At 45.9% G+C, this 12,665-nt stretch overlaps 1 protein-coding gene across 7 annotated transcripts in view; it reads left to right on the top strand.

Annotated features, from left to right (window-relative positions):
• Window positions 1–12,665, top strand: part of SPTB (spectrin beta, erythrocytic) — a 108,899-nt gene that overhangs the window by 71,097 nt on the left and 25,137 nt on the right. For all 7 annotated transcript variants that reach the window (XM_053400290.1, XM_053400283.1, XM_053400339.1 and 4 more), the window contains 13 exons: window positions 429–1,299; window positions 1,921–2,058; window positions 2,179–2,935; window positions 3,470–3,672; window positions 5,739–5,829; window positions 6,310–6,456; window positions 6,756–7,019; window positions 7,839–8,054; window positions 8,536–8,625; window positions 9,208–9,492; window positions 9,656–9,786; window positions 10,015–10,219; window positions 11,698–12,072. In XM_053400290.1, the coding sequence (XP_053256265.1) occupies window positions 429–1,299; window positions 1,921–2,058; window positions 2,179–2,935; window positions 3,470–3,672; window positions 5,739–5,829; window positions 6,310–6,456; window positions 6,756–7,019; window positions 7,839–8,054; window positions 8,536–8,625; window positions 9,208–9,492; window positions 9,656–9,786; window positions 10,015–10,219; window positions 11,698–12,072 (3,773 nt within the window). The remainder of the gene's footprint in view (window positions 1–428; window positions 1,300–1,920; window positions 2,059–2,178; window positions 2,936–3,469; window positions 3,673–5,738; window positions 5,830–6,309; window positions 6,457–6,755; window positions 7,020–7,838; window positions 8,055–8,535; window positions 8,626–9,207; window positions 9,493–9,655; window positions 9,787–10,014; window positions 10,220–11,697; window positions 12,073–12,665) is intronic.

The following is a 12,665-nucleotide window of genomic DNA, read 5'->3' on the forward strand; positions in this document are numbered from 1 at the left end:
CTGTCCACTGTGCATCTAAAGCTTGCAAGCACTCATGTAACCTTTTAAAATAAATTTCAGTAGCAAATTCCATCGGAGCCACTTTCTCCACTCATACCTGTACTCCACCATTTCAAGCAACAATTCCTTTTTCTGTTTCCTTTTTATTTTTGGGATGGTGTGCATTGTCTTTCTGAAGCTCTGCAAAGCACATATCTCCTTTTGCTTTTTTGTCAGAATCAATTAACAAATGGAAAGCACAACTATAGTTATTCCCCCATAGCTGTCTGTCTTCATGTCACAGCTACTTAACCACCTGTTAGGTGGGCTGGTCCCTAGCACCTGAAAAGTGCCTTATAGATGTTGTGCCTTTTCCCTTTCTGACTTAAAGGAAAATGCATCGTGCATGTCTGCTGATAGTAGCTTTTTGTCCACACATGCTTGTACAGGTTATCGGCCTTGTGACCCAAAGGTGATACAGGATCGGGTGAACCACCTGCAGCTGTGCCATCGAGAGCTGATGGCTTTGGCTGCGGAAAGAAAAGCTCGCCTGGAGCAGTCCAAGCGCCTTTGGAAATTCTTTTGGGAACTGGATGAAGCTGAAAGCTGGATCAAAGAGAAAGATCAGATCTATTCCTCCCTGGATTATGGGAAAGACCTGACCAGCGTTCTCATCTTGCAGAGGAAACACAAGGCTTTTGAGGATGAGCTGCGCGTTCAGGAAACCCACCTGCAGCACACCATCAAAGAGGGAGAAGCTATGGTTGCTCAGAATCATTTTGGTGCACTTAAAATCCGCAGAAGGATTGAGGAAGTGAAAGCCCTCTGGGCCCAGCTGCAGGAACTGGCAGCTTTCCACAAGAAAAACTTGCAGGATGCTGAGAGCTTCTTCCAGTTCCAGGTTGATGCGGATGACTTGATGGCCTGGCTGCAAGATGCCCATCGTCTGGTGTCGAGTGAGGATGTGGGGCATGATGAATATTCCACTCTAGCCCTTGTTAAAAAACACAGGGACCTTTTAGATGATGTAGCAGACAACAAGAGAGTCATGTACAACCTGAACAGGCAAGCACAGAACTTCCCCACGGAGTTTCGGGATGATCCAGGATTTGAGAACAGACTGAAGGCCATCCAGGCAATGTACAATGAAGTTGTGTCCCTAGCAGATCTGCGTAGGCAGAAGCTGCAGGATGCCTTGGATCTCTACAAAGTTTTCAGTGAGACAGATGCATGTGAACTTTGGATGAGTGAGAAGGAGAAGTGGTTGGAACAAATGGAGATTCCTGATACCTTGGAGGACCTGGATGTTGTGCAACACAGGTAAATGTCTGAGATTGTTCCCTGGGCAGTGTATGTTCGATGTCTGGAACATTTGTCTCAAACTAAACGAGTTAAGGGTGTGGAGGGAGTGCTTCATACATTAACTGCAACAATTAAGGAGCAACTGCAGGATCTACAGTAATTGTGGAACACGTTTTTGTGGGTTACAGTCCACTTTGTAAAGAACTACACATTACCCTGGCAAACATGATTTCTTTTGCATGAAATGACCTCAAAAATATAGCACTAAAGTGCAGATGAAGGGCTTAATTCAAGGTTCAGTGTGTCAGGCCTAGTCCTTAGCAGCCTGAACCTCCTCCATTGTCTTCCTGTATTGCCATACTGTACTATATGAAGATAGACTGGAATCAAAATTACCATGTATGCAAGACTCAGGGCCACAAGGGCATGGGGAAAGGCTTTTTACTCTGGATTTCCTTTCCCCTGGTGACCTACCAATACCTGAGTTTAGGTGTTTTTTGAATGTGGCATGAGACTTTATAATTCAAATTGGGTTTTGGAGGAATAGGACAAAGACAACACATTCAAAGTAGGACTTTAGAAATTATCCACTGTGCATCTTGAGTTTTCAATTAATTAATTAACTGATCTTGATTTCAGGTTTGATATTCTGGAGCAAGAAATGAACAACCTGGCTTCTCAGATTGAAGGGGTCAATCAAGCTGCCTTTGGACTAATAGAAAGTGGGCATCCACGCAGTGTGAGTGTGAGGCAGTGTCAGCAGCGTCTGAATGCCAGGTAAGTTCCCCTTAAAAGGACCAAAACAGATGCATGAAAAAGAAGGACCTAAAGAAAAGATCTATGCTGCATTCAATGCAATGATTCTTTCATTCATTCATTTTGCTCTGCTTCTTTTAGATGGAAAGTCTTCCAGGAGATGGTAGCTCAGAGGCGGAAAGCTGTGGACTTTGCCCTTAGCCTCCACAATTACTGTGTGGATTGCGAGGAGACAAGGAAATGGATCCTGGAAAAAACCAGTGTCATCGAATCTACGCAGGACCTTGGCAAAAACCTGGCAGGCATGATTGCCATGCAGAGGAAGTTATATGGCATTGAGCGTGACCTAGCAGCTATCCAAGCTCGGCTTGCATCCCTGCAGCAGGAAGCACACCGGTTAGCTGAAGAGCACCCTGACCTAGCTGACGACATCTACAGTCGACTGACAGCTGTCACTGGAGTCTGGCTGGACCTGCAGAATACGTTGCAGAGCCAGGAGGCCTCTCTTGGAGAAGCCAGCAAGCTGCACAAATTCTTGCAGGACTTAGATGACTTCCAGGCATGGCTCTTCAAGGCCCAAAAAGCTGTTGCTTCAGAAGAGGTGCCCAACTCACTGGTAGAAGCTGAGCACCTCCTGCAGCAGCATGCTGCCATTAAGGAAGAAATTGATCAACACAAGGATGATTACCACAGTGTCAAGCAGATAGGAGACAGAGTGACCCAAGGACAGACAGATGTTGAGTATCAGCAGCTAGAGCAGCGGCTTCAGGGCATGGATACAGGCTGGAATGCCTTATGTAAAATGTGGGATAGCAGGGAGAAATTCCTCAACAAGTGTCTTGGCTTCCAGGAATTTCTTAAAGATGCAAAGCAAGTGGAAATCATTCTTACTAATCAGGTATGGCAGCAGGGAACATGCATCTTATAACTTTTATGTATGTTACATCAGTGTCTCAAGATTGCATCCTGGTGCTTGAGTGTCGTAAGTGTTGCACTCTACAGAGAAGCAGTAGTGGAATTTGCCATCTGAGCACTTGGATGTCTTACAAAGCTTGTCAGCTGGCATGTGGCAGCCACAGAAAAATCCTGCCCATGCTGTGCACCCTCTCCTGTACAGGAGCTGCATTTCAGCACATATTGAGAAATATTGGAGAAACAAGTCTTCCTGATGCATGCTGAAAGCCGAATCCTGTGCTTAGCGGCAAGTTGATAGAAGAAGTTTGCAAAAGCTGAGCTCTATTTTATGCAGGCATTTCAAGTGCTTTCTCTTTAGCTGACATGCATATGATGGCTGCAGTGTGCCAAACTAACATGCAGACTGTTGTGGACTAGAATTCGCTTTAGGCTTTGCAGAAGAGAGTTGTTGTTTTTTAACTGCCTGTGCTGTTTTTCTGAGTAATTGACTTGTTTTCTTCCACAATATCTGCTTTAGGAATACACTCTGGCTCACATCGAGCCCCCAGACACCTTGGAAGCATCAGAGGCTGCTATCCGAAAATTTGAAGATTTCCTTGCTACTATGGAAGCAAACGAGGAAAAAATTACTGGGCTGGTGGCCAGTGGGAACAAGCTGGTGGCTGAAGGAAATATTTACTCTGATAAAATCAAGGAGAAAGTGCAGCTGATTCAAGAGAGGTAATTTTCGTGGAATAGTTTCAACGGGACAGCTCAGGACTATTGCTCACATTACAAGATACAAAAAAATAAAAAATTTTCCAGTAGCACCTTAGAGACCAACTAAGGATGTTCTTGGTATAAGCTTTTGTGTGCATGCACACTTCTTTAGATACACTGAAAAGTTGCTGAATTACAACTTATCACTAAACTGATGGTTATGGAGAAAACTGGTCTTAATAGAGATATTGGATTCCTGTCTCATTACATGTGCTAATTATCTGCATACTATCCCTTGCTTTTTCCTGTAGGACTAATTGCAGTCATTAACAGTCATCAACAGGTTTACCATACCCATTGAGTCAATCACCCATCTCCTACTACCCTCCTGAGAAAAACCCCACCCCACCCTCCCACTATATATAAGGGTCTGGTCACTTCTGTTTCAGTGCATATGAAGAAGTGTGCATGCACACGAAAGCTTATACCAAGAACAAACTTAGTTGGTCTCTAAGGTACTACTGGACAATTTTTTAATTATTATATATATATATATTTCTACTGTGTCAGACCAACACCTCCCTGAAATTACAAGATACTGCACTGTACTCTGATATCACAGTGAACAGCACTCTGGAGAAGGTGTGTGGAAGGGGGGTGGGGAGAGAGAAAGGGAGAGATTTGGTTATCTCTTCAAACAGAGCAAAACCATCACCCAGATTTTTGTTCTGAGGCAATAGTAGCCCAAAACAAGAGATGCATATGAGGAGATCTGGGGAGGCCTTTTCTGAGCTGCAAACCCTTCCTTCCCCACAAGTCCTATTAAAAAGGAAAATCCATATATCTTTAACCAGGATAATAAAAGACAAGCATGACAACAGTCTGAGCTTGCAGCTCCAAACTGAAAGCTGCCATTTGAGGAGGAGCAAAAATGTAGTTAAGGCAGGGATGGAGAAGTCAGTTTACTTGCTTTCACTATTGTGCTGTGCCCTGTTTACATTGCAGTGATTACTGTATAGAATCATAGAATTGAAGAGTTGGAAAGGGACCCCAAGGGTCATCTAGTCCAACCCCTGGGAATGCAGGAATCTTTTGCTCAATGTGGGGCTCAAACCCACGACCCTGAGATTAAGTGTCTCATGCTCTGTCGACCGAGCTGCCCCATTTCTAGCCTACATAGCAGCATTCTGTTTTTGACCACATACAAGGTTTGAGCCCCATTGATGTGTGATTCTTATTTTCTGCCTCTGTGCTTGAGATATGGAATGATTCAGGAGTTTAGGAAGCAGCTCATCTAGCTCAGTTTTGACTATGCTGACTGGCAGTGGCTCTCCAGGGCTGCAGGCAGGGAGTCTCTCCCAGCCCTACCTGGGGAGATGCCTGGGGTTACACCTGAGACCTTTTGCATACAAAGCAGCTGGTTCTACCACTGAGCTACAGCCCTTCCCTAAAGGGCTGTCATTGGAAATCTACAGTGCGCAGCTGCTTTACACAAATACAGACAAATGTAGCAGGGTTCTCTGGGTTGCTGGGACCAGTGTGTTATGATTCTGGCTAAGCCAGTGGTTTTCACTGTGGCACCCTGGGGTGCCTTGAATGATGGTCAGGGATGCCACGGGCAACATTGGCCTCTGTCCCTCTTTCCTTCCCTCCCTCCTCTGATGCCCTCTCGCGTCTCTGCCTCCCAACGGTTGCAACAGCCCAGGGTATAAGCTCTGCAGGTGAATGGTGCCTCTGGGAGGCACCTCCATTTGGGGTGGGGACTCAGAGACCAGGGAAGGCAGCAGCAGCAGCTGCCCAGAGGACTACCAAGGGGGGTGGTGAGGAGAGGAGGTTGAGGGAACACTCCACAAGGGAGGGTGTTGGAAAAAGGGAGAGAGGCTGCCAGCTCTGCAGAGAAGGGGTGACATAACTGGGCTCCTGAGCCCCACAAGGTTGCTGCAGAAAGAATGTAGTTGGTTAAGGGAGCCGTGGACTCAAAGAGGTTGAAAACCTCTGAGCTAAGCTATTGGACAATTGGGAGGAAGGGCAGGATATAAATTGAATAAATAGTAGCCATTTAACAATGGCACTGTTGTTGTTTCTAGGTACAATAGAAACACTGCAAAATCTCAAGAGGCCTTGGTGCTGCTGAAGGACAATCATGAGCTGCGGAACTTCCTACAGAATTGCCAGGAGGTAAGGATGCCAGGCCTACTACTCCTGCCTGCTACCACTAATCTAAGGTGCATCTGCATTTATCCTTCTTCTCCAAATGGTGGTTATAACTTTGGATTATGCCAGCAGTAAATACTTCTCACTGCAACTTTCAGCTGTCAAAAAGTTATTCCTGATGTTTAGTCGGAAACTCTTTTCTTGTAACTTGAATCCAGTGGTTCGGGTCCTAGCCTCTGGAGCAGGAAAAATAAATTCCCCATCTCAGCCCTATGATTCCAAGTACTTCAGAGAAGCACAAGCAGTCATTAAAAAGTGGCTGAAATAAAGTGGGTGGGTGGGGAGAGAATTAAGTAAGAATATGAGCAAAACAGTATTGAGTTTGTTTAGCTAATTATTTTACCCGCATTTATCACTTAGGCTTCAAGTACTAGCAAAATGTTAAGGGAGTTTGGCAAAAGTCTATAACCGTCCTTTGTAGTATTTAACTTCCTTTGTTTACAGCTTACTATCTGGATTGATGAGAAGATGCTCACAGCGCAAGACATATCCTATGACGAAGCCCGGAACCTGCACAGCAAATGGTTGAAGCACCAGTCTTTCATGGCAGAACTTGCTTCTAACCAAGGATGGCTAGAGAATGTAGATGAGGTAAGTTCTTGCAAGACTTGGAGTAGTGTGACATCTCTCCCAGCTCTTTTCTCCCATTGTCTCTATACCTTAGTGACTCTTGATATTTCGGAGCATTATCCTGTCCTCATCCAGCCACCAGCTAATGTTGTGTTGCCTGCAACCACTTGGAGCACTGCATGTAGTTGACTACAAAGACCCATCTCCTTCCAACCCTGTATTTCTTACTCTGTATTTTCTTGATGAGAAATAGCCAGTCCTTTGCTCTGACAAGTGCTTCCATGTCTCTCCCCCCCCCATCCCCTCTCTCTTTTCTCCAGGAAGGGCAGAAGCTAGCAGAGCAGAAGCCCCAGTATGAACACATTGTTTGCCAGAGGCTAGTGGAGCTGCACCAGCTTTGGGACAAGCTGCAAGCAACCACAGATGAGAAGGCTCAGCACCTGTTTGATGCCAACCGCTCTGACCTTTATGCACAGAGTTGTGCTGACCTTGATGCATGGATTAGTGAGATGGAGGAGCAGCTGAAATCTGATGCCCAAGGGAAAGATCTCACCAGTGTCAACATCCTACTGAAGAACCTGAAAGTAAGTCACAGGGGGTGGCATTCGCCGATTAACGAACATGACTAAATTAGGTACATTATTTTCAGTGGGTCTAGGCTGATAAAAACTTAGTCAAATACCACTTCCAGGGTGGAGGGAGGAGTCGATGCAGATACCCATTTCCGGGGGGGGGGGGGATCTGGAAAGTCAGTTCAAAGCCCTGCTGCCAGGCGGCAGGGGTGGGGGTGGTTATCTGTTAACAACCCCCCCGCCCGCACTAGGGGGTGTGGCAGGGCTGTGTCCAGCTTTTGAACTGCCCCCCTTTTTTTGCTCCAGAACTTTCCTTGTTAAAACACCTCTTTAAAGTTCATTCGGAGCAAACAGCAATCCACGAAAGCCTGACTTGACATTTGTTCCAATTGAGTGCTACAGAGTGGGTTTTTGTGGGGTAAGCTCCAGGGCAAAAAAACACACCAAACCAACCAGCACTCAGACACAGAGCTTAGGTCGTGTGCCTGGAAAGACCTTAGATACTGCAATAATCCCTTTTCACCCTGATTCCAGTGTATTCTTTCACCTTTGCCATCAGAACAGGGGCTCTCCATTTTTTGCTGAGACCACCATTTTCTTACCCCTCACAAAGAAAGGCCCAACCCTCCTCAATTACTGTTTCCATGATGGTTCTCTTCAAGTCTCTCCAGTCTCAGGTGTGAATAAAAAGGGTGTCCTTGTTTTTCTAGGAAATGAAATGGGAAAGTCAGGCTGGAAATTTGTAAATATGTCACCAAGCCCAAAGCCTATGCCCCCAAAAATATAAATTTTGACAAGATGGCTGAGTTAATAGAGGCTTTCTAATTTCAGCGACTAGATGAGCAAGTAAGTGTGAGGAAGAAAGAGATGGAAGACTTGCTGTCTCATGCCTCTTCAACCAGCGGAGACCTGCATGAAGCAGATGGCAAGCATGAGATCATTGAGAGAAGGTTCCAGGATCTTCTGCAGCCATTGGATAAGAGGAGGAAGGAGCTGGAGACAACCAAGGCTCGATACCAGTTGGACCGGGATCTGGAAGATGAACTGGTGAGCTATCATCTGAATGTGCCATTAGGAAGGACTTCTAGTCAACCTTATTACTTTAATTTAGAGGGCAGGGGGCTCTGTTACAGTACAACTGGTCCCCATGAGACACATAGGCAGTCTGTGTTAGATAAACAGAGTAATGCAGTTGTACCTTGGAAGTCAAATGGAATCCGTTCTGGAAGTCCATTCAACTTCCAAAACGTTCAAAAACCAAACTGAGGCTTCTGATTGGCTGCAGGAAGCTCCTGCAGCCAATCAGAAGATGTGAAAGCCCCATCGGACATTCAGGTTCCAGAAGAAAGCTCAGAAACCAGAACCGTCACTTCCAGGTTGCAGTGTTCAGGAGCCAAAACGTCTGAGTTCCAGGATGTTCAGGATCCAATATACAAGTGTTACTTCATCCCCCACCCACCCCACTTGTGTACACATATATAGCCTGACTTTTCTGTACCTGCACTTTAGTAATTCTTCTGTATTCCAGCTTTGGGTACAAGAGCGATTGCCCCTTGCTCAGTCCACTGACCATGGCACAAACCTCCTGTCAGTACAGATGCTTACGAAGAAAATGCAGGTGAGTCTGTCCACCACCTCTGAGTTTTGTCGTCCCGTCCCCCCCCCCCCAATTTAATTTAATTGCATTTTGGAATGAACACATAGGCTGGCTGGGTGGATTTTGGCTGTGGCTGCAAACATCCAAACGTTCAGTGGTGTCTGTATAATAGCTGTTAGCAAATGGAGTGGGAGGATTTCTCAAATATGCATGTACCAGGAGCTCTCCAGCTTTGCCTACTCACCACTCTCTGCCAGATGCCTCATCCCCTTGCCAAGCCTCCTCCCTTTACAGCTTGATTTGAGAGTGATGTTGTATGGACGATGCTGCATAAATGGGGACACAGGCAGACCCTAGCCCATGCTAAACTCTGGTGTGTACAAGCCCTGAGTCAAAGGATTTCCCTCAGGGTGGGTGAGGATGCAGGTAGATGCCAAAGTGCTTCCCTTTGCAGCAGCCTGCAAGACCTGAATATTGCCATCATGTTAGACATTGTTGTCAGTAGCCCCTATTAATGACTACTCAGTAAATGGGAAGAACTCCCTTCAAAGAGGTTTCTGATCTTAACCAAACCTCCTTAAAAGTGCCTCTGTCCCTTGCTAGACACTGCAGAAAGAAATTGCTGGCCATGCCCCACGCATTGAGGACGTCCTTTTCAGAGGGGAGGCCATGCTGGCTGGAGCGGAGGGGGATGGAGACTTCCGGGATACCGAAGAGCGCCTGAATCAGCTGAGGGATTCCTGGAGCACTTTGCAAGAGGAAACGTCAAAGAGGTTGCAGCGCCTGGAAGAAGCAAGTGAGGCTCAGCGATATTACTTGGATGCTGGTGAAGCAGAGGCCTGGATAAGTGAGCAGGAGCTCTATATGGGGACTGATGAGAAGCCAAAGGTAAAGGTGCTAATATTGCCGGAAGCTGCTGCCACATCCCCAGGTCAGGGGGGGGGGCAGTGATGGGGCAGCACAGTGAAATGGGATGCGCCACTCCTGGGTTGGCTCCACTCCGGGGCAGGATAAGATGCCATCAGTAACTGGAGGGGTTTTCTTTTCCTAGGATGAAGAGAGTGGCATTGTGATGCTGAAGAGACTCCTTCGCCAGCAGCGGTCCATAGAAGAGTACGGGAAAAACATCAAGCAGCTGGCTAGCTGGGCTCAGAAGCTGCTCTCTGCTGGACACCCGGAAGGGTAAGTATGTTTGGCTGCTGTTTCCCAGTCTCTCAAAGCTTTGGAAGAGAACAGCAAGGAGATTTTTTTAAAGTTCTGTGGAGCGTGGTATCAACTGACCCATCATAGATCCCATATCTTGTCATTTGGCTCTCCGGAAATGCAGCCCACTGCATATCTGCTGGATTGTGTCTTTCTTCCTTTGGCGGGCGATATGGCTCAGGCACGTCCTCCTTTGGTGTTTTTCAGGGAGGAGATAATCCGGCTGCAGGGGCAAGTAGACAAGCAGTATGCAGGCTTGAAAGACCAGTCTGAGGAGCGCAGGCGTAAGCTGGAGCACATGTGCCACTTCTTCAAGCTGAAGCGAGAAGTTGATGACCTGGAGCAGTGGATCGCAGAGAGAGATGTAGTGGCATCATCCCCAGAGATGGGCCAAGACCTCGACCATGTCACTGTGAGCAAGCACTGTCAGAATGTGCATTAGGCAGCCCATTGTGGCCAGGTGTCTTAGTCCCCCATCTCTCTTGAGATGCCAGTTCCACTTTAGGGGTATAAGTACCATGTGAATGAGGACAATGGGTGGTGAGTGGTGTTATTTGACTGCACACGGTCATGTGGTGGCCAGATGAAACATTGGTGCTAGGTGGTACAGGGTGTGTTAAAATTCAATTGCATTTAACATACAGGGAACCCCCGATGTACAGAGGGTTTAACCACTGCACGTTTACAATGGGAAGTTATCATTTATTCTTATGCTGAAAGAGTGGCTTGTTAGGGTATGGGAATCAGCCCACATGGCAAAGTTAACTAATGTTATAAGTTGGCGTAAAGGCACAAACAAACAAGTAATTGTTTTTTAAGTGGAATAATCTTACCATGTACTGGTGCAATAAGGCACAAGAAAATAAGTAACCGCATATGCTGTTGCAAACTATTTAGTAATTTAAAGGATAATTTAATTTTCTTATTTTGTCCTCTTGATTACATATATATTTACATATTCACATTTTTTCTTCTTTTTTCTCTTTTACCTGTTAAAATTATCCTGTGTTTAATATATCTTTTTGTGTTTACATGTTTAGGCACTATCTTTTTTTTATAACAAAAGACATGCAGCCTGGAGTGCAGAAATCACTATAGTTTTCTTCAAATATTAGGAAAGTAAAAGTGTGTTGGAGACATGGCGCTGTGTCACCTCTACTCCTGACTTTACCACATTCAGCAGCAAGGTCACAATTGGGCTCGCAAATGTGTTCCCTTGAACATGCTTACCAGCCTCCCTGTCCTTGGGATCATTCAGGCTTCCCAGCCACAGGGGGGACTTGTAAGCACGCTCAAGCAAACTTGCTTAGGAGCCCCCTTCAGACCATGTTGCTATGTCTAGTCAGGGACAGGCTGGAGCGCATGGTGCTGTCACTCCAACATACCTGCACTTGGCTAATGTCTGAAGAGAGCTTGTGTTATGACAAGAGTGGCTGTTGTAAGCTGTTTTCAGAAAATCAGCCACATTAGTGTGCTGCAGAAAGAACATTGTGGTACCTTAAAGGCTAACAAATGTCTTATGGCATAAGCTTTCATATGTTGGTAGGCTTTTTCAATTTTGGGTGACAGTCTGCAACTGAAAACAACAACGCTCTTTTACATCACTATGCAAAATAAAAGAGCCCTACGCTCCTTTGCATATGGTTATCCTAGAGAGAAAAAGGAGAAAATTGGCAGATTCTCTCTCTCTCTCCCTCTCTCTCTCTCTCTCTCTCTCTCTCTCTCTCTGTGTGTGTGTGTGTGTGTGTGTGTGTTTCCAAGTAAGTCTCATGTTGTAATTTGGGACTGAACATGGGTTCTGGATCTACAGAAAGTGACATTGCATCCATTGTTGAATGAGATTAGACCTCTTAGAATGCTCATGTTCTCTCTGGTTTGTTTCTTGGCTAGCTACTGCGAGATAAGTTCCGTGACTTCACCCGGGAAACAGGAAACATCGGGCAGGAGCGGGTGGACGGTGTCAATCTCATAATTGAGCAGCTGATTGATGCTGGCCACCCGGAAGCTGCCACGATTGCGGAGTTGAAGGACAGTCTGAATGAGAGCTGGGCTGACTTGTTAGAGTTGATTGATACCAGGATACAGCTGCTGGCTGCCTCCTATGAACTGCACAAGTTCTTCTATGATGGCGGTGAGATCCTGGTTCTCATTGAGGAGAAGCACAAGGAGTTGCCGGAGGAGTTGGGCCGGGACGTCAACACAGCAGAATCTTTCCACAGGATGCACACAGCGTTTGAGCGAGACATCCACTTGTTGGGACAGCAGGTAACCACATACCTTACAAGTCTATAGCTCACTACTGGACGACATGGGGAACTGTATTGGTATAATCCCTGGTATAGATCAGAAATATATGTGTTTGAGCACTCCAGGGATGCTCGGCCTTGACCTTCCACATTTTTCTGTCATCTGTGTGTCTTGGCTAAAGGGAAATTGAACAGGTTTATGTGGTGTTTTCCAGAGCTGATTGAAGTTAGCATCCTCCCTTGAAAGACTTTGGAACATAAGGAAAACAGTCTCTTCTGGCTTAACTGGCATTCTTGATTTATTGCGCTACGGAGCCCAAACCAGATTCTCAATGTTTTCGTTTCCCTATGAAACTGGTCCTTTGTGCTTCCATTTTAAAATTAGGAAACCATGTCTGGGAGAGACTTGCATAGCTAGCATGCTTCCATACTACCCGTATTTTTGAGCAGGCTTCTGTCGCGTCTAACAAATTCAGGCTGCAAAACAGACACTTGATGTGGACATCCAAAACAAATTTCCCCCAAAACCGAGACTTTTTGCAGTAGGGAAAGTGTTGGATAATGATGCAACATTGTCTAATCTCCCCACAGACAGGCTGAATGCCCATTAAA

The sequence above is a fragment of the Podarcis raffonei genome, chromosome 1 (genome assembly GCF_027172205.1).
Source record: "Podarcis raffonei isolate rPodRaf1 chromosome 1, rPodRaf1.pri, whole genome shotgun sequence".
In the NCBI taxonomy this organism is placed as follows: Eukaryota; Metazoa; Chordata; class Lepidosauria; order Squamata; family Lacertidae; genus Podarcis; species Podarcis raffonei.